General features: G+C 40.5%; 1 protein-coding gene across 3 annotated transcripts in view; it reads right to left on the bottom strand.

Annotated features, from left to right (window-relative positions):
• Nucleotides 1–390: 390 nt before the first annotated feature.
• The window catches only part of LOC112124089 (poly(A) specific ribonuclease subunit PAN3), a 115,460-nt gene continuing 91,472 nt past the window's right edge, over nucleotides 391–24,378 (bottom strand). For 2 of the 3 annotated variants that reach the window (XM_026653447.1, XM_026653448.1), the window contains exons 13-19: nucleotides 23,754–23,919; nucleotides 23,200–23,287; nucleotides 13,975–14,114; nucleotides 12,837–12,966; nucleotides 7,822–7,886; nucleotides 6,945–7,083; nucleotides 391–3,954 (exon numbers count right to left, since the gene is read on the bottom strand). In XM_026653447.1, coding sequence (XP_026509232.1) covers nucleotides 3,814–3,954; nucleotides 6,945–7,083; nucleotides 7,822–7,886; nucleotides 12,837–12,966; nucleotides 13,975–14,114; nucleotides 23,200–23,287; nucleotides 23,754–23,919 — 869 coding nt within the window. In that variant the 3' untranslated portion in view covers nucleotides 391–3,813. The remainder of the gene's footprint in view (nucleotides 3,955–6,944; nucleotides 7,084–7,821; nucleotides 7,887–12,836; nucleotides 12,967–13,974; nucleotides 14,115–23,199; nucleotides 23,288–23,753; nucleotides 23,920–24,378) is intronic. The other variant, XM_026653449.1, reaches the window with a different exon arrangement.

The following is a 24,378-nucleotide window of genomic DNA, read 5'->3' as shown; positions in this document are numbered from 1 at the left end:
CAAAAACAAACCATCCAAGTTCAGACTGAAAGCACACTTTAAACTGTCACCAGGTGACATTTGTGGATGGGTGCATAACAAATATATGTAAGTATTACTCCAGTTTTACCAAAAAACTTATTGCATGACTGGATTCTGCAAGTTACTGACCAGTGTTGCTATGTGCATTCTGGAACAGACAAGACATGGGTGTACTCCTATAGGCATATGTGGTCCTTCAACACAGTTCTTAAATGTAAATTAGAAAGTTTACCATATAGAAAACTGCTTCCTACCTTCTGAACTTTTGAGAAGAGTGCACCAAGCAAGCTTGCTGCAGTTTTATTTTAGTCATATATGCAAAATAAACTTTCTAAAGCAATAATGCAATTTAAGGGACCAACAGTCCAGATTAAGTTTATGCAAGGAAAAAAAACAAAGATATTGACAATTTCACATGTATTTTACAAAATTTTCATGACTGTACAATTACATAAACATGTGGCATGGGGGGTATGGGTACAGAGGACTTTACCCCACCAGTAAGTCACTTTTGCTGGTTAACAATACAGAACAAATAATTCTGGGCATCAAAGAGGTCAGTTATCCCATGTGTAATTTTCAGAGAAGCTAACATACATATTGTCATTGGACAAGAGAGCTTAATAAACATGGACGTAAAGGTATTTTTAATACAGTTTCTCAGAATTAGGGCTAATCTAGTAATGTGGACCTGATTTAATACAAGCAAAAAGGAGCTACTACTTTGACTTGGAAGTTAAGGAAATGCACATTACTATGTCTAGTGAACAGTATCTAGAAATTGTAGGCCATGTGATTTACTGTAAGTGAAAAACATTAAATGCAGTTTGCAAGTCATGATTGTTACAACCCTGTGCTGGAGTCATTTACAGACTGAAATACAAAAGGAATATGATGGAATGCAATATACTTCCAATACTTAAGATGTGAAAAGCACTACCCAACTACAGCACTTAGCATGCTCAAAAGAAGGCTACGTTATTTCTGGTATTCTTTATTAAAAATACTGCTGTACATATGAAGAATGAAAACAGGATTAAAGATGGGTAACATATTGGGATCATGACAGAACTTAACATACTGGTGCTTTTTAGGGAAAGCTGTTGACATTTGAATTACTGAAACAAGGGCCAAAAAAAAAAAAAAAAATACATAGGTACCCTCAAAACATTTACAGTGTAGTAAATACATAGACAGAATTTAAAAACAGGTACAAAAATTAAAATGACCAAGATCACATGATTTCAAAGGTTGTCCTTTCTGTGCTTTTAGCTGTAAAGATAGGAAGATCACAATTTCCCACATGGCAGGGTATGTCCTGGGTGGTTTTTGTTTTTTTAACTATACACATACAGCTCTTCTTCGGAATGGAAGAGATTATAACTTTAGGACAACCTTCTTAATGGAATTAAAATGTGCTAGAAGGGCTCTCCCCAAAAAACACCCATGCAGAACTTCAGATTGTTCAAATCATTCCCAAATATGGACCAAATGAAATAAATAGAAAACAAAGCTCAACAATTATTTCTTTTATGTATTACCTGACACCAAATGTTTTCTGGCTGACATTAGTTACTTATGAAAACTTATTAGCTGTCAACTTTTTTTTTTTATTTTTTTATTTTTTAAACCAAGTCCTGAGGTTACTAGGGGCTGAAGCAAACTGACATTATGCAAATACATGTAAGTTTGCATTCTAGACTTGTCTCACAGAGGATGGTTTGCTGGTCTAGGAAGGATGAGAATTCAAGCCCTATTTTACCCCTGCCTTAACTTTCACAAAATATTGGTCCACAAATTAAATGTTCCAAAGGTTCCCAAACCCCACAACTGAACAGATGATCCCCTTTCATTTTCAAAGAAAACAATACTGGAAAAAACCTCAGCCCGCTTATAAATTAAGCATTTCATATTTCTTCTAGTATACAAGTACTTCTTTTTTGTACAAAAGAATTACAATATGATTTGTCAAAAAACATATAAAAGACAGCTGCTCTTCCTCAAATACATGAGCTAATGATAAAAGACTGTTTTGCATGTTCACTTCTCAAAGTTCCTGTTCTTTTTACATTAAAAAGAACAATATTGTGGCAATTGTCATCCTTTGAATATTAAACATTATGTTACTTTTAAAATTCATTCAGATCAAATGCAACAATAATTGATTTTTAACTCAACAACTGATGCTACCAAATGCGGACTCAACCACATTTTCTAAAATATGTAAAGCACGTCCCTAGTCTTCAAAGCTTTCGATGTGAAGAGAGTTGCTTTTCTTGATGCAAGTCTCAAGGCGGAGAATCATTTTAAAGCTTATAAAAGTGGACAGAGAAATATTAAAAACTTCTCTGAAAACTACAAATATTGAGAATTATTAAAATTGATGTCAGTAACATCAGTTGCAAGTGCTTAGAGTCTGTCCTGACCTTTTGAGTTTCCACATTTTCTTCATGGTGAGCACCCAGTGCTATTAAAATATTCAGTGCTGGGAAAGGATAGATACAGTCTTCACTACTGCTTTACGAAAGGAAATTCCTACATATTTGGCAGTCTTCAATATCAAAGTGTAGGTGTTTATCTTTTACTATAAATCCCAGGAATACCCAAGTTTGGAGACAACTGCATGTCCAAATATTAGAAAGTTAATTGAGGAGGAAAATTCCAGACTGAATTACTTCAGGAATATTCATGTGTTGAGTATTATCAAAAGTAATATTACTTTGGGCTAAGCAGTGACTGCAAAGGCACAGCAGATCATTATCCCTCCAGATTCAGGTTGTAAAACTTCAAAAGCTCTTGATGCCAGACAACTGCTGTGTTTAGTTAATCTTCTTAACAGTGTCTTTGTTTCTGTATCCAGTGTAGAGTACCATAATAAAGCTGTGGTTCAAAGAACAGAACTTTATACAAAAATTATACTGTAAATAACCTAAAGTAATACACTCCTGAAACTTCAGGCATTTAACACAATTTCTTTAAAAAAATTCTGTTAAAAAAATTGCATAAATGTAAATGCAGCTGACTAGCAGGAAAACATACAAACAGTTTTTAAAGGCGCTGGTTGTGTTTAGAGCAAATTTGATATGCCCCTTAAATTATAGGTGTTTCAAAGGTTGCTATTCTGTCACTTTGCTTAGACAAGGCTTAAATGAGAGGGGATTTTATACATGTCAATTCACTGATACTTGATTTTTTTTTTTTTAAATATGCATCTTCTGGTTGGTTTGTTAACTAACAGTGGGTGGCATACAGAGCTCGCATACAACACACTTTTACAGAGATTACAAACTAAACTCTCATTTATAGAACACAATTTCTATGAAATTATTTCCCTGGTCCTTTATGCTATTCTGGGTGCAAATAATATCAAAATGAATAAATTGAGCAATATCCTCAGTGACAAAAATGTATCCCAGAAATGTCCTTGCAAAGAGTTTCCCTTAATAAGTATACAATGTGGCAAAACATCAGAGATCAGAAAAGTCTTAAAAAAATTAAAATTAGTGCATATACAAGTGGAAAAAATAAAAGCAGGAACATCATGCACCTGATGTGTTCCTTAATCTAAAATAAATTCTTCACAGATAAAGCCTCCTATGGCAGCCATAGCTCTAGGATAAATGAAACATTCTTCCCTTCAAGTAACAGTGTACCTGACTGAAGTGCAAGCAGCTTTGCTCATCTCCTGTTTGTTTCCCAAATATGAAATGAGATGACAACAACAGTTCAGCTGTAGTGCAATTTGCTATTGGTTAAGTTCCTCAGCAATGTCCTGCATGCTTTCAGCAAAGACTACAACTGACCATTTGCGGCTGCAATTAGTTCTTGAAAAGTATTTTCAAAGCAGCGTTTTAAATCGCTGTAAGTTACCACAAGTACACTCTTCTCGTCTCTGGAAATGAGGCTTATTTTTTCTGGCACACCAGCATCTAACTGTAACAAGAATGCAAAAGAAAATGTGAAGCAATGGCAATACAATCATTTTCTTAAACATAAAAACAATCAGGTTTTTAGCAAGCTTGTGAGAGTATGATTCACAGAAAGGGCAAGGTTCTTTTCTTTCAGCATATACAGCCTGTTGACTAATCACAGGTTTGAAAATGTTTAAACTCAAATCTGACCCTGAATCGGATTCATGGTCAAGAACTATCAGTTAAAATAACATTGCAGAAGAAGATGAGAACTTGGTCCAATCCTTCTGAAATACCAGCCCCCCTTAAAAGAACCAAGCAAGCTAGGGAGGGATAATCTCTATATAGGCCTGAGCCACATCACTGAATTTCTGTGCAAGTTACCTGACAGGTTCATCAAATGGACCAGTAAGGAGGGATGATCTTTGGCATTTTAAACAAAATTACAGGGAAGTATCAGCATCTGAGCAATTTTGGCTGCCTATTCCTGTGCTCTGCAACAGCTGAAACTAACTTCCAAATTCAAACTGGCTAGTGGCCAGTGAAGGTGGGAACAAAATTAACTGGCTCAAGTTTTTTGTAAGGTATCCTCCTTTTTCTCAGTCTAAAATGCAGACATTATCTAATCCTGATCGCTGACAGACAGTTAATACAGGCTGTCAGAAGAAAAACTTTTTTTCCCCAACAAACATCTCAAGTTTTTCTTCTGACTGATTAAACTACCATTGAAGCAGCATGGAAATTAACTAATCTTCAACTGGCCTCCACACAACTTGTGTCACTAATGCTGGTAGAAATATCAAAGTAAGTGGTGTAGAAATCTCCAGGGGAACTTTAAATTGTGTACTTTTTGTAAAATATATACACTGCAAGAGGTGTTCATTGATTTGTAACTCGCAGACTCTTTGCTAAGTACAATGGGTGCTGCTTTCTTTTGAAAATAGTTTAAGAGACTTCAACATTTGTTTTGTACCTCAAACTCTCTTGTCCAAAGACAGGCTTCACTGTCTGTATTATGGTATATAGCGCAACACTTTGGAAACATACCCCAGGGGATGATGGGAATACTAGCAGATTTTTAGATAATATGGTGAGGAATGCTATGGAAACAGATAAATGTACTGTTCTGCCTGATTGAATAGAGGAAAAGGAGAACTAGGTTAGCCACCGAGTTCTTGTTTAATTGGGTGTTCGCAGGAGCAAGACTAAGAAAACATCTTGTAGAAAGAAAGAAAGGTGCAGCATACTGGTCTGAACTCATAGCAATAAAAGCTAGAACCTCCCAAATTCTAGCCTCAGTGTTGTGTGAGGCTTCAGGCAAACTAATGCAGAGAGCCTGATTTGTTTTCTATTCCTGTAAAATGGGTATAATACTGCCACCACCACCCCGCAACACTTCTCCGAGGGGGTTATTAGGATTGATTTGCCAAAAACAGTTTGAGGACAAAATACTAACTATAAATGCTATGTATGATCTTCTATTTGTTGTTCAGATAAGTGCTGTACACGTGTAATTTGAGTCATCCTACTGGATTTGAAACACTGCTGATAAACAACAAACAAAGCCATGCTATTGACCATGTACCTCACTACATGTGGCTTTCTTCCACTGGTCCTTAGGTAAATAGGTGCACAAAAATGTCGCACTCGGATATAAAGGTTCCTTCCACTTACGATACTTGAATAAGTTTGAATCTAACAAGGACATTTCAAGAGCGAAGTATGAAGCACAGATACCCCATTTTACTAGGATCTGTTTTCCAACATGCTGCTTTCTGAAGTTTAAGAGTGCTTTTTAGAGTGCCTTTGCTGCCAAGGTATTAAGGTCCTTCAGCCCTAGATAGTGATTCTTTGCATTATGGGTCCACAACCCTAGAACTAACCATTTGTTTTGAGGATAAGCCACAGAAGTTTCTAGCACACAATATTCTGCAATATATTCTTTCCCCTGACTTACAGAATTACATCCCCCAAAATTGCTGTAGCTCCTCACCTCCTGTTTGAGCATCAGCATACATTCCTTTAATTTTCACCTGGCCATTAGCACACATTCCCCTAATCTCCTTTACTTAGCCTCATCAATCCCTTTAAATCAGGATTTAAAGGGACTGATAAAACGAAATTAAAAGTAAAAGGAGATTAAGGGAGTAACCCAGTGGCCAGATAGGTGAAGAGACACCAATAATTTAGTGGAAGTTTTGGCTGAAGTTAACTAGTAGTTGCTAGTATCTAAGGATCTGAGTATGGTCAAACTTTTCTGGAAAAGAAAGGTGGTTTTGGATTGCTAAAGTTTGGTAAAACATCTGCGAAGTTGAAGTACAAGCTGCAGGGAAAAAGTAAGTTTATGTTCTTTATTTCATTTATGGCATAAGAAAGATTTTCCTCAGCTGCCATTCATGGGAGTGCTCAACTAAAGTTTTGCCAATGATGCAACTAAAATCTTAGAATACTGCAAGCAGCCTCTTTAAACCAGTTATGCACCCTACCACTGCTGAGCTATCTGGGGGCTGGAAAGGACTCTAGCATAACTTAGACAAGCCATGGTGTCTTGGAATCCGTGCAGCACTGCATGCTGTGACACCCCTCTGGATACAACCCTTTCACCCCCAGCCCTGCCCTTCCCTGGCAAACCCCCAACAGCAGGTTGTGTGAGGGCATCTTCAGGAGACAGCCTTATGGTGGTCTTCCACTGTGCTTGTGCCAGGAGAATCATACCTAGTTGATTACAGGACTTTTAGGGTCCCTTTAGGCTATCCTTTAGCATGACAAAAAGGGGCCACTGTACATCACTCTTTAATTAATTCCCAATTTAGTACTTCTATTTAAAATATCCATGAAGGTTACATGCTAATTTACTGGATAATCTGTTCTCATCCCGATTAGAAAAATATCAGCTAAATCAACAGAATTAGCATATGAGTGACGCATCCATTTTCTTTCAACAGTGGAACATCACATTAAAGAATGATTTGATGAAGCTTTCATTCAAGAAAGAACACAGATACAGGTTACCTTGTTAAGACATGAGATAATGTGACTGAGGTCAATCCAAGGAGTGCCCGCTTCTGTCACCTGATGGAAAAGATGATCCCGAAAGAGCTTCAGTAGATATCGGTCTCCAGTTTCTGACCAAGTTGGGTCTTTCTGAAATCTGGTGCAAAACAAAGCTTGACATTAGCAATCAAGAGTTAAAGAGATGCATATGCTCATTAACTCTTCGGAATAAACACTGTCTATCTAAGCTCTGCTACATAACAAACCTACTACCAAGTAGTAGTATTTTCTTCCTATCACAAAGATATAAGAAGCTTTATCCAGAGTTGCTCAGCTAAAGTACCTGAAGTTAAATGTTTACTAAAAGCCTGCAGAAAAGGGATTGGAAGGAAAACCATCAAAGTTACCAGCCGAATGCTAAAAACCAGTTATACTGTAACTCAAATCTGCAGTTACCTAACAGTCTATTAACTGATTTTGAAAATAGGCCAGTGAAAAGTATGTTGTTTCATATTAGCATTTGACAGATAATCAGCACAAAACTATGCCCATTCAAACTCTTTTGAAACACTTTACTATAATTACGTGTTGAGGTAAGCCATAGCCTTGTATATGTGCTCTCAAGCATAATAAACCCCAAATACAATATATATGCTAAATATATGGTAAAGAAATACAAATATATATGTTAAGATAGGAATATTTCTCTTTTGTTTAAGTTAGGCTATTTTAATCAGAATTTTAACTCATTGCCTCAAGGTGTCTTTACTTCTCACTTCTTCAGAGGCATAATTGGAGATAGGATTATTCAGATCATATCTGTGAGGGTAGAAATCTTGAAGTATAAATTGGATTTTAGAGACTGTACTATGAAAAAAAGTATCGCATCCCTTACTCTGGTCTCTCATTGATTGTTCCCAGTTTTGCTAGAAGCCTAAACAACCTTCCATTCTGCACCTCCTATAACACAAGAAATGTATGATTAGTTTAAAGTTGGGAAGAAACACAAAACTTAAGACACTGGTGCACGCAAAAGCCTCAATGCAGCAAAACTGATCTTGTACAACAAAATTGCAAAGACCCATCAGATTAATTTCAATGAAGATGGTTTACATTTTCTAGAAATAGATTCATCGACACATGGCACTGCATACCCAAAGTCATAGTGTTATTGATCTTTGTACTTCATTTTCTTCCTGCAAATCTCCAGTCTGGCCAGCACCCAGGCCATGTTTCTTTCTACCCCAGCAAGGGCTAGACTATCAGCTTCATTGCCTCCATGCACCGATGCAGACTCCAGCTACCCCATTGGTATAGGATACCATAGGGTGGCTACTTTAAAAAAAGTATACTGGGTTTTAAGATGGAGCAGGAGCAAGGTCTGGACATCAGGACCACAGAAGAAGAAAATGCTAAATTTCCTAGTTGCTTCATGCCCCTCCTCTTTTATCTTGGTTATCTGGGCATTCAATTTAGATTGTTTTGTTTTCTTCTCACACTTTTTTTTTTTTTTTTTTTTTTTTTTTGCTGGCCATTAGTACCATTTACCATGAGTAAAAGGTGTTTGGTAAGACTGGTAAATCAGATTGCAATCCAAATTCCTAATAAGTATCAGATCCAAGATCAGTTTAGACACAAAGCACATCTGTTCAAGAGGAAAGCTATAAACAAACGTGTATAACTAAAGTAGCTGAAATCCTAACACCATCTCAAAGACAGCAACAAAATCAACACAAAGTATAGAACCACTGCAATTTTTTTTTTTTATTACATATATAGCTGATAATCCATTTCACACACTGCTTTCCATCCCCACAGAGAGTGAGAGAAAAAAAATGTTCTGACTGTATCCTAGTTTACAATACATTGTGGATACATGCATATTTTATTTAAGTAGAAGCTTTTCAAATCAGGCTTCCAGAAGGATAAAAGATTCTAATAATATGCCATTATTAAGCATCTCAAGACCCAGTTACTGCCATCCACACTCATGTGGCGTAGCAGCTTACTCCACACACAGTGCCACTGATTTCAGTAGGCTTACTCCTGAAGTAATTTACTACTCAACATGAGTAAGGTTGGCAGAACTGGGTCCTAAATTTGGAAATGAAATCATACTGTAATACATTAGTGAGACAGCTTGATTTGAAAGACAAGAAGAAAAGGGACGAAAAGATTTATACTCCTCAGTCTCCTAGAATACTGTGGAACAGTTTGTATTGCTCCTGTAACTGTATTAATCTCTGATTATGGAGTGGCAGTGCAGCCTCCTACTTTGTCCAGCTACAAGGTTTTGCATGCAAAATATAGAAATTAAAAAAAAAATGCCTAATGATTACATAGCACCTTTTATCTGTAGATTTCAAAATGCTTTACATAGGTGGTCAGTTTTATTATTCCCATTTTACAGATGAGGAAACCGAAGCACCCAGCACGCCAGTGACAGAGCCAGGAATAATAATAATTAAAAAAAACCCACACTAGGAGTCCTTGTGGCACCTTAGAGACTAACGAATTTATTTGGGCATATGCTTTCGTGGGCTAGAACCCACTTCATCAGATGTATGAAGTAAAAAATACAGGAGCAGGTATAAATACATGAAAGGATGGGGGTGCTTTACCAAGTGTTAGATCAGTCTAACGAGATAAATCAATTGACAGCAGGATACCAAGGGAGGAAAAATAACTTTTGAAGTGGTGAGAGAGAGGCCCATTACTGACAGTTGACAAGAAGGTGTGAGTAACAGTAGGGAGAAATTAGTATTGGAGAAATTAAGTTTAGGTTTTGTAATGACCCAACAACTCCCAGTCTTTATTTAGGCCTAATTTGATGGTGTCCAGTTTGCAAATTAATTCCAGTTCTGCAGTTTCTTGTTGGAGTCTGCTTTTGAAGTTTTTTTGTTGAAGAATTGCCACTTTGAGGTCTGTTATTGAGTGACCAGAGAGACTGAAGTGTTCTCCAACTGGTTTTTGAATGTTATGATTCCTGATGTCAGATTTGTGTCCATTTATTCTTTTGCGTAGAGACTGTCCGGTTTGGCCAATGTACATGGCAGAGGGGCATTGCTGGCACATGATGGCATATATCACATTGGTAGATGTGCAGGTGAACGAGCCGCGGATGGTATGGCTGATGTGGTTAGGTCCTATGATGGTGTCTCTTGAATAGATATGTGGACAGAGTTGGCACCGGGGTTTATAGTAGGGTTTGGTTCCTGGGTTGGTGGTTTTGTTGTGTGGTATGTAGTTGCTGGTGAGTATTTGCTTCAGGTTGGGAGGATGTCTGTAAGCAAGGACTGGCCTGTCTCCCAAGGTCTGTGAGAGTGAGGGATCGTCCTTTAGGATAGGTTGTAGATCCTTGACGATGCGCTGGAGAGGTTTTAGTTGGGGGCTGTAGGTGACGGCAAGTGGCGTTCTGTTATTTTCTTTGTTGGGCTTGTCTTGTAATAGGTGACTTCTCGGTACCCTTCTGGCTCTGTCAATCTGTTTCTTCACTTCACCAGGTGAGTATTGCAGTTTTAAGAACGCTTGATAGAGATTCTGTAGGTGTTTGTCTCTGTCTGAGGGATTGGCGCAAATGCGGTTGTATCTTAGAGCTTGGCTGTAGACAATGGATCGTCTGATGTGGTCTGGATGAAAGCTGAAGGCATGTAGGTAAGTACATCAGTCAGTAGGTTTCTGGTATAGGGTGGTTTTTATGTGACCATCGCTTATTAGCACTGTAGTGTCTAGGAAGTGGACCTCTTGTGTGGACTGGTACAGGCTGAGGTTGATGATAGGGTGGAAATCATTTAAATCTTGGTGGAATTCCTCAAGGCCCTCCTTCCCATGGGTCCAGATGATGAAGATGTCATCAATGTAGTGCAAGTAGAGTAGGGGCATTAGGGGACGAGAGCGGAGGAAGCATTGTTCTAAGTCAGCCATAAAAATGTTGGCATATTGAGGGGCCATGCAGGTACCCATATTTCATAGATCTGAAATAGAACCCAGATCTCCTGAATCCTGGTTCAATGCTCTTTCCACTAGGCCATACTGTCTCCTTTAAAAAAATCTCAGTATGGGCAGTGGGATTAAGGGAAACAGGACATAAAGTTGTGATTTAAGCCCTTAAAACAGGGTTCTGAAACATGCGGCCCATGAGGCTATTTCCTGCGGCCCGCGCGCCCCCCCCCGGCCTACCTCCAGGCCAGGGGTGGGCAAACTACACCCGCGGGATTGCCCCCCTCGAGCCCCGCGCCGCTCCCTGAAGCGGCTGGCATCACGCCCCTGCGGCCGGGGGGTAGGGGGAGAGTAGAGGGCTCCGTGTGTTGCCCTGGTTTCCAGGCACCGCCCCCCCACAGCTCCCATTGGCCGGGAACAGGGAACCGCAGCCAATGGGAGCTTCGGGGGAGGTACCTGGAGGAGCAGCAAGCAGCGCACGGAGCCCTGCATCCCTCCTCCCCCAGGGGACGCAGGGACATGGTTCCAGCTGCTTCGCGGAGCGGGTGTGGGCGCAGGGCCAGGGCCGGCAGCCTGCCCTGGCCCCGGTGTGTGCCACTGCCACCCCGGAGCCGCTTTAGGTAAGCGGCTCCGAGCTGGAGCCCGAAGCCCTCCTGCACCCCACCCCCCAACTTCCTGCCCTGATCCCCCTGCCTGCACCCCAATCCCCTGCTGCATCCCACACCCCTTCTGCACCCCAACCCCCTGCCCTGAGTCCCCTGCCTGCACCCCACATCCCAACCCCCTGCTGCACCCTGCACCCCTCACCCCAACTCCCTGCCCTGAGCCCTCTGTTGCACCCTGCACACCTCCTGCACTCCCTGCCCTGAGCCCCTGCCACACTCCTCCTGCACCCTCTGGGGGCAGGGAGGGGGCGGAGTTGGGGTGGGGACTTTGGGGAAGGGGTGGAGTGGGGGCAGGGCCAGGGGCAGCGGGGGGAGGGGGTGTCAGTGATGTGGCCCTCGGGCCAATGAGCTACTCCTCATGTGGCCCTCCTGGTCATTTGAGTTTGAGACCCCTGCCTTAAAACCTTAATATCCCACTTTGACTGAAGATTTGAGTTAGTCCATGTTTTGTCACACGACAGGGAAGATGCAAAAGCCTCCTACCATGCATCTTGGTCCGAATCTTGCTGGGGATTTGTAATCAAAGTAGGAAGAGTTAAACCCTCTCTATCGCAGTATTATATAGTAATAGGAATGTACACTTCTCCTAGAAGCTGTATAGCGGATAGTCAATCAAATTCCATCAAGACATGTATTGCTAAGTAGAACAGTATGAGCTACTGATTTTGTTGATGCGAGGGTGACAGCCAGTAGCTCTACTATTTTTCATTTGTTTGAAAAGGAATTAATATGAGGTAAGGAGAAGAGTAATGGAATCTGAATCTGAGGAATCAAACAAAGGGTAGTATTTGCAGTTGTGCCAATTTCTAATACAAACTATTGAAAATGTTTTGAAGTGCTGCAGATCATATCTACTCAATCAGAAAGGGAATCTTCATTCTATAAGGTAAGGATTGAAATGCACAGAGAATGCCTCTTAGCTTCTCCTAAGTCTGTTGGTTCAGCAGAAGTCTGGGTGCTTCAGCTAAAGCCCACATTATCATGCACTAACCACCTCTCAGAGAACTGGCCACCAGGCTTTTAGGTTTACAATCAATTAGGCAGACCTCAAGCTCTGACTTGTTAAGACTACACAGCCAGCACCCAGGTCAGTCAAATGCTTTCGTTGTCCCAAAAGGCATGAGTTATTGAGGTATTGTATTTATTTCAACATTAGAATTTCTTATTTAGCACTAAATTCTAGTTCTCAAAAAGTCAATGACAAAACTGAACAAGAGCTCAACAAGAACAGGATTCAACTTTATAGATTGTAGATCTACCCCCCGTAGGATACTTATGTTCAACCTTTTACCACGGAATGATTTACCTTTGCAAGGTCTTCCTCTATAACATCGTTTCTCATCTGAGCAGCATCCAGTTGAGTATAGAATCGTGCACCAATCATAGGCATGATATCATTTACACTGCGAAGCCTATTTTGGTCAGTCAGCAAATACCTACCAAAAAAAACAAATAGATTAATTGAACACATCACATTTAAACAGAGATGCCACCATATTGTTTTAACCAGATCCTATTTTCTGCTTCAGATGCTATTTTGAGCACTAAACATGCATCTGGCTCTGAAGCTGCCACTGTGTTTTTCTTATATAAATGTCAAGCAGCAGTAGTGAAGCAGCAGAGAAAATGCTTGTTGTAACTTACCTATATGCTGTGTTTCCAGTCAATCATTGAGAGAAAGCACTCAGTAAGCTATAGAGTACTCACATGGCAGTGCAGAAGTAGATCAATGCCAGAAAGGGCAGGATTAAAAGTAGGAGATATATGCAGACTGTAAATTTTCAAGTGATGTTTTTTTCAAATGAGGAGCAGGGGACAAATACTCCCATTTTTTCTCTCTCTGACTGTAAGGGTGGGTGAGGAAAATAGTGACTACATTTATGAACACAAAAAACCAAACCCTATCTCTCTGGTCAGAAAGGCAGCAACCCTACTAATAAAAAAAACGGACAGTTTCAGGAACTAATAAGTGTGCCTATACTTTGTATAAAGAGGTAGAACACAAACGTTAAGATCTTAATGCAAATCCAATTATTTATATGCTATTTCTCTGACTCTTGAAACAAGATTTTATGATATTTTGGTCAGAACACCTTAAACACCACTTACTGAGGAAATATGGGAGTTCATATTTACTACATATACCGTAGAACATATATTCGGAGACAACTTTATAGCAAGGGTAATAATGTATTTGTTGGCCCCTTTTACCTACTATGAAGACAATTCAGTACCACTTTTTAATGCTGTATTTTTAATTTGAAATTATCTTAAGACACTCTACAGAATTTAACTCTTATTTGTGTCTGAAAATATGAGCTATTCATTTGGTACCTTCAGCTATATATTATCTTGCATTTATGTTTTGCTATTAACAAATTTCCTTCAACTTAAAAAGCGGCAATAAAAACATGCTTCAATCCATGCTATGATACTGAACTTACAAAATCAGATTCTTCAGATCAGAGGAATAGTTGATTGTCACCAGTTCCATAGCTTTCTGCAAATTTTCTCTCTGAATTCCTGACAAAGAATTGCAAGCCAACGCCAACACAACTTTTCCTAGTGAGATCAGATCTGCTTGCTAATAGAAAAAACAAACAACTTTACTATGGCACTTTTAAAAAGTACTTGCAATAGTTTTGTTTTTTTAAATGAGTATCTAAAGTAAATGCTTTTTAAAGCCAACATTATCAATAGAATTTTTCAAGATATGTTTAGTGTGCACAAAACAGAAGTCTATATTAGTAGCAACTGGTAGGAATTACATGCATCTTTATTAACAGTTAACATTCAACTGCCTATTTCTATTTTGCAATTTAAATTTTAACAAAGGGAGAGTGCCAGGGCAGAATTCTATCTCGAGAAGGGAAAGATCCTTTCTTGTGGCCATCAGAAGCTTTGAAAGAAGGAGTTTTCTTTTCTCCATCCACCCCCTTCCACATCCCACCCCAGCAGAGTGAATGAACTGGTGACAAATAGGACAAGTCTTCCAGCTATAACTTACTGGATGATTTATCAAGGATTATTTGTTATACCAAGAATATCCTCCGGTAAAGTATGTTTTTTTAAATGAAGTAGTAAAACAGCAAGGCTATGGCATTCAGAGAGAAGGAGGTGCAAATACAATAATCTCATAACCCAAACCATCCACTGTCAGAATATCTGACACTTACAATAGAATAATGCAAGGTTGATTAACCCTAATCAATCATGTGAAACCATCTCGATCTCAGTTGCCAAAAAATATGGATTCTTTCCAAAAAGGTTTGCAACAGCAAAACATTGAGCCTTTTAATCTTTGAGTAATTTCCCGTGAGAGAGGCTATGGGCCTAATGCCTGAAACTACTGAACAGGACAGGTAGGTGAGGTTAGTGTAAGAGAGTGGCATTTTATTCTGTGCAGGTTCTAATCGTATATATGCTGTCACTTAACACCTTGATGAAAAGTAGCATCAAACAGAATTCTTCATATGACAGAAGTACCACACACATAAAATAGTAAATGAAGACAAGGCAATGCTTTATATGACTTATGGGGGACCCTCAGGTATATGTTTTATTCATTGCATTACAGCTGATTAAGAAGTTGTTGGCAGGTTTCAGTGACCTATCAGTCTGAACTGAGGACACTTCTAAATAATTAAATGGAGAATCTCCAGACAGAACACATTAGCTTTACAAGACACAGTGAGCATTAGTATACCTTAAACAACCTGGAGAAAAGGACTGACTTATACAAACAAAAAGGATTACGTTGTTACTGATCTGTACAGAAACCGATATTCTTCGAGATGTGTAGTCCAGATACATATTCCACATTAGGTGAATGCACATCCAGTGCGCATGCGTCAGAGACTTTCTAGTCAGCAGCATTCACGGGGCACCACATGCACCCTCACTATCCTTGTGCGTCTTACAAGGGCATAAGAGGGGAGTCACCCCACTGAGCCCAGTTCCTTCGCCACTATCTGACATCAGGACTCTGAAGTAGCAGGGATGGCAGGTGGGATGTGAAATATGATATGAACTACACATCTCAAAGAACATCCATTACCATACTGGTAAGTCATCGCTTTCTTCAAGTGATAGCCCACATATATATTGTATGTCAGGTGGGCTCCATAGCAGTAGCCCCTACAAGGGCTGTTACAAGGAGTCTCTGTAAAAATGGATTTCAAGACAGATCTTCTAAGGCTTGTATCACCCCCCTGCCTGCTTGTACTAGTGCATAATGTTTTGTGAATGGATGGATGACCAAGTTGCTGCTCTGTAAAATGTTCCAAATAGGAAGGTGTGCTAAACAAGTCACAGAGATGGACCGAGCTCTGGTGAGCTGGCCATGCACCTGTTAGATCATACTACCAACTATAGTAGCCCAACGTATTGAACGATCCACTTAGAAATTCTCTGTGTAGAGATGGTTTGTCCTTTGAACCTCTGCACAGACAAGAAAAAACCCAGGCGATTTTTGGAAGAATTTTGTTCTGTCCAGGCAGAATAAAATCCCTCTGCATACGTTTAGAGCACACAGCCTCTGCTCCCATTTGCCCATGTGAGACTTGGGGAAGAATACAGGTAAGTGGATGGTTTCATTAATGTGGAATTCAGACACTACCTCGAGAAGAAATCTGGGATGCAGTCTCAAAGACTTTGTCCTTATGACTGATGGTACAAGGTGCCCCTCCCATCAATGTCTGCAGTTTTCCAACTCTCCTAGCAGATGTAATTGTCAAGAGGAAGGCCATTATCATTGAAAGGTAGTGCATAAAGTGCATACAGCCATTAGTTGAGTGGGTGTCCATAAACTTTGAAAAGGCCAAATTGGAGATCCAAAGTTGGGGTTGATCTCTGATCAACAGGAATATCTTCAAAATACCCTTAAACTTTTTTTATCATAAGGTGGGAGAAAACTGGTCAACAGGGAGGTGGACTGCAGAAACGGCTGCAAGGTGAACCTGGAGTGAGCACAGTGAGGGACCAGAGTTCTTCAGATGTACAGGGTAGTCAGAATCTCTTGTATTCCAGAGTGCATAGGAAAAGTCTGATGTCATAAGGCCCAACTGGTAAACCAGTCCATTTAGAGAGGTAGTGGGATCTAGTGCAATCTTCCTGCTATTAATAGGGATGCTCAGGACTTCCTGCAAGCAGGCCAACTCCACTGGTATCAACCAGCAAGCATCCACATCATCAGGTGGAGGGAGTACTGGTTCTGATGCAAGACAGCGACCCCATTGCAGACTAGAAGGTTGGCGATCTAGGATAGGGGAACTGGGGATAACGGTGAGGTTGTGGAGGTCCTTGAACCATGTTTGCCTGGGCCTCAGTAGGGCTATTAGGGTAACCCTGGATTTCTCTTGTTTGATCTTCCATGAAGTCTTTAGAAGCAGCAGAAGGATGGAAAGGAATGCATACAATAGTCAGGGGAGGAGGAAGGCCTCTGCCTGGATGTGTCCTCCTCATGAACAAAAATGAGGACACTTGTTCTCTGCAGTCACAAAGAGATCTGTGTGGGGAGTCCCCCAAAGGCAAAAGATGTCCTGAAGAACATCCTTCTGGAGTGACCACTGTTAGTCAGCCTGAACAGAGTCTTCCGTGATATCTGTCCTCATGTTATCAGCCCCCAGAAATAGATTGCTGACAAGGTAATGTGCTGAATGGCAAAATCCCAGAGCTGAGTGACCTCTTTGTATAAGGTCAGGGATCTGGCCCCTCCTTGTTTGTTCAGATAAAAGACAGCTGCCATGTTTCCAAACTTGAGCAGTCATGAATGTCTGGAAGGAAGGGCTATACGTGCTCTGTACACAGCCCTGAATTCTAAACCACTGATAAACAAAGCCCTTTCTGTAGTAGACCACAGACCTCAAACCATAAGGTTTGCCCATGTGTGTGGCCCATCCAAGCATCAAGCATTGGTAGTGATAATCTGAGGGCGGGTGTCTGGGTGGGTGGGAGCGAGCTGAATGGAACGCCCCTCATACATTACACTGGTCCTTTCACCAATCCAGAAACTGGAGGTTTGTCAGGGAGAGAAGCATCAGTTTGTCTAGGTGGCGTCTTTTTGGAATGCAAGCTCGGTAAAACCATGTTTGAAATGACTGGAACAAGAGCCATGCGTATAGAATAACAAATGTAGATGCTGCCATGAGACCCAGCAGCTGGAGGCAGATCCTTATCCATATGAGTGGGTGGAGACAGGAGGTGGGAGCCAAAGTCTTGCATAGGCCAAAACCTGTTGGACAGCAAGTAGACAGTCACTGTGTCCACACTGAGCCTGGCTCCGAAGGTTGGATGGAATTTAATCGTAGATTTTTTCGTGTTTGTTTACCTGAGATTGTGAGTGGACCCAGGCCAGCCAGCCCCTGATCAAGGATGGAAAGACTTGGATGGCAGTCCTCCTCAGATGAATTGCTACCACCACGAGGCAATTGGTGAAAACGCAGGGCACTGTAGAAAGCCTGAAGGGCAAGACTTGGTATCAATAATGTTTGTGGTTTAACACAAACCTTAGCAAGTTCTTGTGAGCCAGATGAATTGCAGTATGGAAGTACACATCCTTGAGGTTGAGGGCAGCATACCAGTTTTTCTGGTCCAGGGAAGGAATGATGGATGCGAGGGAGACCAGCTTGAGTGCGAGCTTCTTGATATAGGTCTTGAGAGCTCTGAAGTCTAGAACCCAACCCTGACTTGTTGGGTGTAAGAAATACCTTGAATAGAATCCCTTGCCCCTGTGCTGAGGGGTCACTTCTATAGCACCCAGAGGCAGAAGAGACTGAACTTCTTGTTGAAGCAGGATCTCGTGGGAGAGGAATTGGATAGCATAGCCTCTCTGGACCACCTCCAAAACAAATGGTCTCAGGTGATGTTGGACCAGGTCTGTTGGAAGTGAGCCAGACTGTTGTCGAATGGAAGAGAGGGCAGAGAACACAAAGTAACTGGTATCCTGTCCTCAGGCACCGAGTCAAATGTGCTCTCTGGCCAGTGCAGGGAGATGTGACCAAGATGTGACCAGAATGTTTCCTCCTTAAGAACCACGATCTGTGCCCCTAGAGATCAGGTGGTCTGAATTGCAAAAAGGGTTGACTTTGCTCTGGAAGTTGAATGTGTCATATCCAAGGCAGCCTGCAGAACAGTTCTGGTCACCATAAGTCTTTCAGACCATTCTGGCTGAGGACAGTGTCAAGTCCTGAGGAAGCCTGTCACACTTTAGAACACAATAGTTCATATGGTCATAGTTTGCGAATACTTCCTGATCATTTCAGATCCTCATCTGGAGGCTCGAAGTAGAATAGGACTTCGGCCCAATACTTCAATAGGCTTGGCTTCTTGACTTTTGGGGTCAATTTCTGGAGGCCCTGACGAGTTCTTTTGTTGGCTGCTGTAACCACCAGAGATCCAGTACCGGGTAGGAATAAAGTTGTTCATACCTGGTAACCAGGAGCTGGTACCATCATCTACTCATTTGGATGTTGGTGCCAATGAGGCATGTCTGTCAAAGGCTTTTGCAGGTTCCAATAGCCCCTTATTGATAGAGATCGCTATATGTCCCAGTACTGATGAGCATAAAATACAGAGAAGCTTTTGTGGTATGTCCTACCGCCTTCTCAGTGGGGATATTTAAGGATATTGCCACCAGTCTCATGAGGTCCTGAAACAGTTTATGATCTTCAGGGGAAGAAGCCGACAGGTCTGATGCCAAGATGTCTGGCAAACACGGGGTCATGCTGGTGCTGTCTGTTCCTCAGCGGTAACCTTACATGAGCAGTCTGCTTCCGAGTCCATTGCGAGGAACATGGTGGGGGCGAATCCACATGGTGGCATAAAGGTGACTGACTGTGCCCTGAGTGAAGTGGGGAAGTTGGTATCAGATAATACTGAGGACCCCAAGGTCTACACATACCCTACATACCCTGTTTGAATGGTACCGGGCTGGATCGGTACTGGGTTCAGGCAATGATCATGGATATGGTGGTCTTTAGCTCTTGAGTGAAGCTAATACCACAGAGTCTTGATACCTGGCCGAGTGACCTCCCTACGAGTCAGAGGACAAAAGGGAAGAATGTTCCAGAACGGGGAGTGCTTGACCCATAGGTGTAAAGGGCACATGGCTCCAGGGTAGGAGGAACAAGGCTGCGGAGTCCAGGAATCTGGTAGGCATCAGAGGTGAGTGTGGTTTCAAAAGGCATGAGCGCACTGGTCCTAGTGATATGCCTGCCAGTCAGCACAGAGGTGACAATGATGGATCCAATGCAGGAAGCTCTAGAACGGCTGGTACTGGGGTAGGGCTTCTACCTGGTGCCGAGGTTGCCAGTGGCCTCTCTGATTTGCTTGGTTCTGAGAAGGCTAAAATGATTGCAAAGGCACCTGTCAGTGCTTCTAATGTGTGTGGTTCCATTCTGCTGGTACCAACTCCAGTTCTTAGCTTTTTCTAATTTTTGAGGCACCTTTGACAGCCTGATGATTTTACAAGGCCTCAGAGTTAGATCTGGGGAAAGCGATTTTCCCCCTCTTTTCCTTAGAAAAGCTGTGGTCAGAGCCCAACCTATCTTTATACTTCCCAGATGAGGAGGGTAGCAGTTTGGGATGGTCTTCAGGCAGTCTGAATGTGGAGAGCAGGGAGGACTTAGAAACCCTCTGGACTTCCAAGGGCTAGACCCATGAGATCATGGTTTGGAGACAGGTCTCACTTAACTTCAGATGCACCTCTCGAGTGCTGGGTCTGCTTTGAGAAGGACCTACAAATTTCATGGTGCTCTGGAACATGCCACTCACCAAGACAGAACAGGTACCTCGTGTGTCCATCATTCAGAGACATAACTGCCTCGCAGGATGGGCTGTGCCTAAAGACCAGGGATTTTCCCTGGAGAAATCCAAGTATATTATATCAAAAGAACTGCTTTTATCTACCAGGCTCATAATTTTATAAAATAAATAAATTAAATGAAATAATAAATAAATAAATAAATAAATAAATAAATAAATAAAGGTGATGGATTTGTTTGACAAGACCAACCTTTCATGAAAACAAGTTGACAGGCATTGGTCTTCAACAAAGAATTAGAGGCTAAAAATAGAATCCCAAATTAAACCTTTCCATTATTTTGCCCAGCTAACTAGTCTATATTCCCTGGGTCACCCCTTTCATCCTTTTTAAATATTAGAACTACACTGGCAGTTCTCCAATTCTTTGGAGTTTTCCTACTTTTCTAAGACTTGTTAAAAAGTTAACATTAGTGGTTCAGATAATTCTTAACTTATATGAGTCTTAAAAGAACTAATTGACTTGGGCCTGTTGATTTGAATATATTTTATTTGAGCAGATGGCTGCATCGCATCCTCCTTGGTTACAGATGATAAACTTTTGATTCCATCCACATCATATGGGATGGTTACATCACCATATGGGATGAATACATCCTCCTGCTTTGCTCCAATTCCAGAATAGAAATGTCTATTGAACATTTCTACGCTTTCTATATCCCTATTCAAATCTAGCAATGGACCGGACTTAAGTTTTTTTGTTCCTAATATATTAAAAAAAAATCCTTAGTGTCTTCTTTATTCCTATTCATAATCAAAATATTTGATTCTTTTAGTTTCCCTTATCAATCGCCTACATTTTTAACTTGTAACTTAATAATGTGTACCACACTCTATTCATGTGTCTGAAAGACTAAAAAGGACTAAGAAAAATAGACCATAAAAATAATTAATTCCTTTCTCAGACCTCTGTTTCCGTCTCTATCCTCCTTTCTCTCTTTCTTATCTGTGTGCACAACAGGATGTAGCCAGAAAGTTACACAAAAAAAAAAAAACCTTCAGCCACTGAAGTGAGCAATAAGAAAAGCATATTGGCTGGGCAGTAAGCCAACAGGTAACTTTTTACATTTTTAAGAGACACAAGTGTCCCAGTGGAGTTCAGGGGGGAGAGGGAGAAGGAAAGGAAGTGGCCATTCTATAATTTTCTTTGTTGGAGGGAATGAGAGGTAGGGGGTGACTGGGAATCCTAAACAAAATTGCCAACAACACTTCTCTCATTTGTGTTGTATCCCCAAATTGTTGTTGGGGGGCAGGCAAATGGAGACTTTACCACCTCACCTGATCAGAAGAGTGAAAATAAAACGCATCTTTTAGTAAAGTTCAAGATGGAAACTCAGTCTTGGTGCTCTGAAGATGCAAAGTGCGGCAGAAGGGGTGCAAAGAGACAAGCTGTAATAGACTGCCTCTATTTACATCATCTCCTGCACTAAACACCTAACAGTACTTTTCTGGATCAGCAATACAGTAGGAGCAGCTTGATGTTAACAAGGGTCTAAAAGAAATGCCAGTCAGGCAACTCTTGCCTACTAACATCCTCAGGCTACTGAGCAATTAGTCGTAAGTTGAAAGCAGTGCTTATGTGTGGTAGGTCGACCAGACAAGGTTTTTGGAAGAAAAGCTATAGAGTCGCAATAAAAAGGACTGAATAGATAATGGATTTTATTAGCCATTTCTTTTCTACTAAGTGATTACAAAGAACACACAACAGGAGATATCCAGCTAAGAAGAAATAAGAAACAAGTTAATGTACACTGAGAGCTGTTTACTCTATCACTAACAAAAAGCTGCTACATTTCTCAGAAGTAGTTTTGAGTTTTAGCAAGGCAGAAACCAGCTTATTCAAACTTCCCATTTATTACTATGTATGTATAAATAAGCAATTCTCTCACTGACTAAGCTTGTTTAATGAAAATAAGCTAAGACTAATTCCCTACTGTGGTCTTACACTCCCCTACTGTGGTCTTACACTCCCAATGCTGGCAGGAGATGAAAATGCTCTGAAGACAGAGTAATTAGCCCCAAGGGGGAGTTAGGGAAAGAAGTCCTCCAAATAATTATGGTGTAGCACTCATTGACTCTAAAGGGAGTCTTCCTAATCCAGGAAGTATGTGGAGTGTAAAAATGTTGGAAATGGGGTTGTGGGAGAAGTCATACTTGTTTAAATCCTGATGAAGTGAGCACATTTAAAGATGGGGGGAGGAGAGGAGACGGAGTGCAAGTACAAATTTTTAAAAATCTTTTTTTTTTAAGCTATCTTGCCCTTAGTGTACACACACTTACTTTTGAACTATTCCGGCTATAACAGCATGAAAATGGAAAGCAGAAACAAAAGTACAACGGACCCATTAATCGTTCATTGACCTCATTTTCTATTAAAACCCTACATGACACATGCGCCCAATTCTGCAGTAGCTTTGTGTGCACATCACATCCTAAATTTGTTTTCCAGTATTCACTCAAGTTTTCATACTAAATTTAAAAGATTTTTCCTCCTTTTAAAAAGGAATCTCAATTCCAACCAATTCTGATTTTTGTGGTTTTGCAAAGTAAGCTGACCTATGCTTTGCTTACTGTCAATATACAAGTGCTAGCTTATTTCTGAAGTTTCAACAGTAACAAAATGACAGCTCATATATACAAATCACAAATAAATTTACACAGCTTAGGGAGAAAAACATATGCCAATACCAAAGATTGTTAAAAATATATATACACTGAAGCCTACAAATGTAAAGTGTCTATGCCTTAATAAAAATTAAGGTTTCAAATGGAATTAAGAGGTGTTCCTGGCACATATTATCTAACAGTAATCAACCTATTATAAAGCAAGCATGGCATTATCATCCTACCTGAAACTGAGCCATTAGTGCCAGTGGATTATTCTGACTGTTATCAAATGTTAAAACATCAAAGACTCCAACACAATTCACTCGTAACCTTTGAAACAAACAGGAAATAGGGAAGAGATTTGGTAAGATTTTATCTTTGAGGATTAGTTTTTTTCTGACATTTATCATATAAAATACAGGGTAAGATTTAAAAAAAGTAATCTAAGCTCTCCTGCTGCCAATTAGCTTACTAAGAATTTTTTATTAAAATAACATGCGGCTGCTGCTAAAAGCTTTCTAGGTAAGAACTTAAGTGGATAGATCCACAAACATGCATGCTGCTTACTGGATGTTTTCAGAAGGCAAGATGTAAATCCTTCTAAACTTAATTTAGTAGAACTTGATTTCTAGCATCAAACCTTTACCACTTCATTAATCTTGGGCCAACATAAAACATTTAAATCAAATTATTAAATTGTTTCCCCATATCTGGCAGAGGTATGTAATTAAAAGCTATCATTGCACACAGATCTTAATAGTCAACAATCTAATTTGAAAAGGCTGTTTTCCATTACCTTGTTTTGCCCGTTACTAGAATCTTTGTTGGATCCATAACTCGACATGCTAATCCTGCTGTATGAATGGTCCTCAATGCAGAGCTGAGCTGCACAATATATGCCCAAATAAGAGACTCTGGTAGTAACCCAGCATGCTGCCGGGGCAGAGGACCATCATGCTGACCTAAAAGCAAAAATTATAGTATCAATGAACAAACAAAATGCTGCCAACTTTAACTTTAAGGATAGTATGTAAAATTTAAGTGAATGTATTTTGAAATGAAGAATTGACCAACGTACCTCAATTTCATTCTACTTTAAGGCTACATCTACAGTACGAACTAGAAGTGGATTCCCAGCTAGTGTACACACTGTTGCTAGCTCACATCTGAGCTAGCATGCTAAAAATAGTAGTGTAGCTGCTGTAGCATGGGCAGTGGCAACACTGTAGCTGCCCAGAGTACAAATCCACTGTAACCCTGTGGGTACATACTTGGAGCGGCTAGCCTGTGCTGCCGCTGCCCATGTGTACAGGGGATGGGAATCCCACTCCTAGGATGTAGCGTAGACATGTACGCTTACTGAAAAAGTACCACCAACATTTTAAATGGATAATTTTGAATGGTCAAAATAGATCTTCAAA

The sequence above is a fragment of the Terrapene carolina genome, unplaced genomic scaffold, assembly GCF_002925995.2.
Source record: "Terrapene carolina triunguis isolate 2854851 unplaced genomic scaffold, T_m_triunguis-2.0 Scaffold139, whole genome shotgun sequence".
Taxonomy (NCBI): Eukaryota; Metazoa; Chordata; order Testudines; family Emydidae; genus Terrapene; species Terrapene triunguis.
This window is presented reverse-complemented; position numbering and strand designations above follow the sequence as displayed.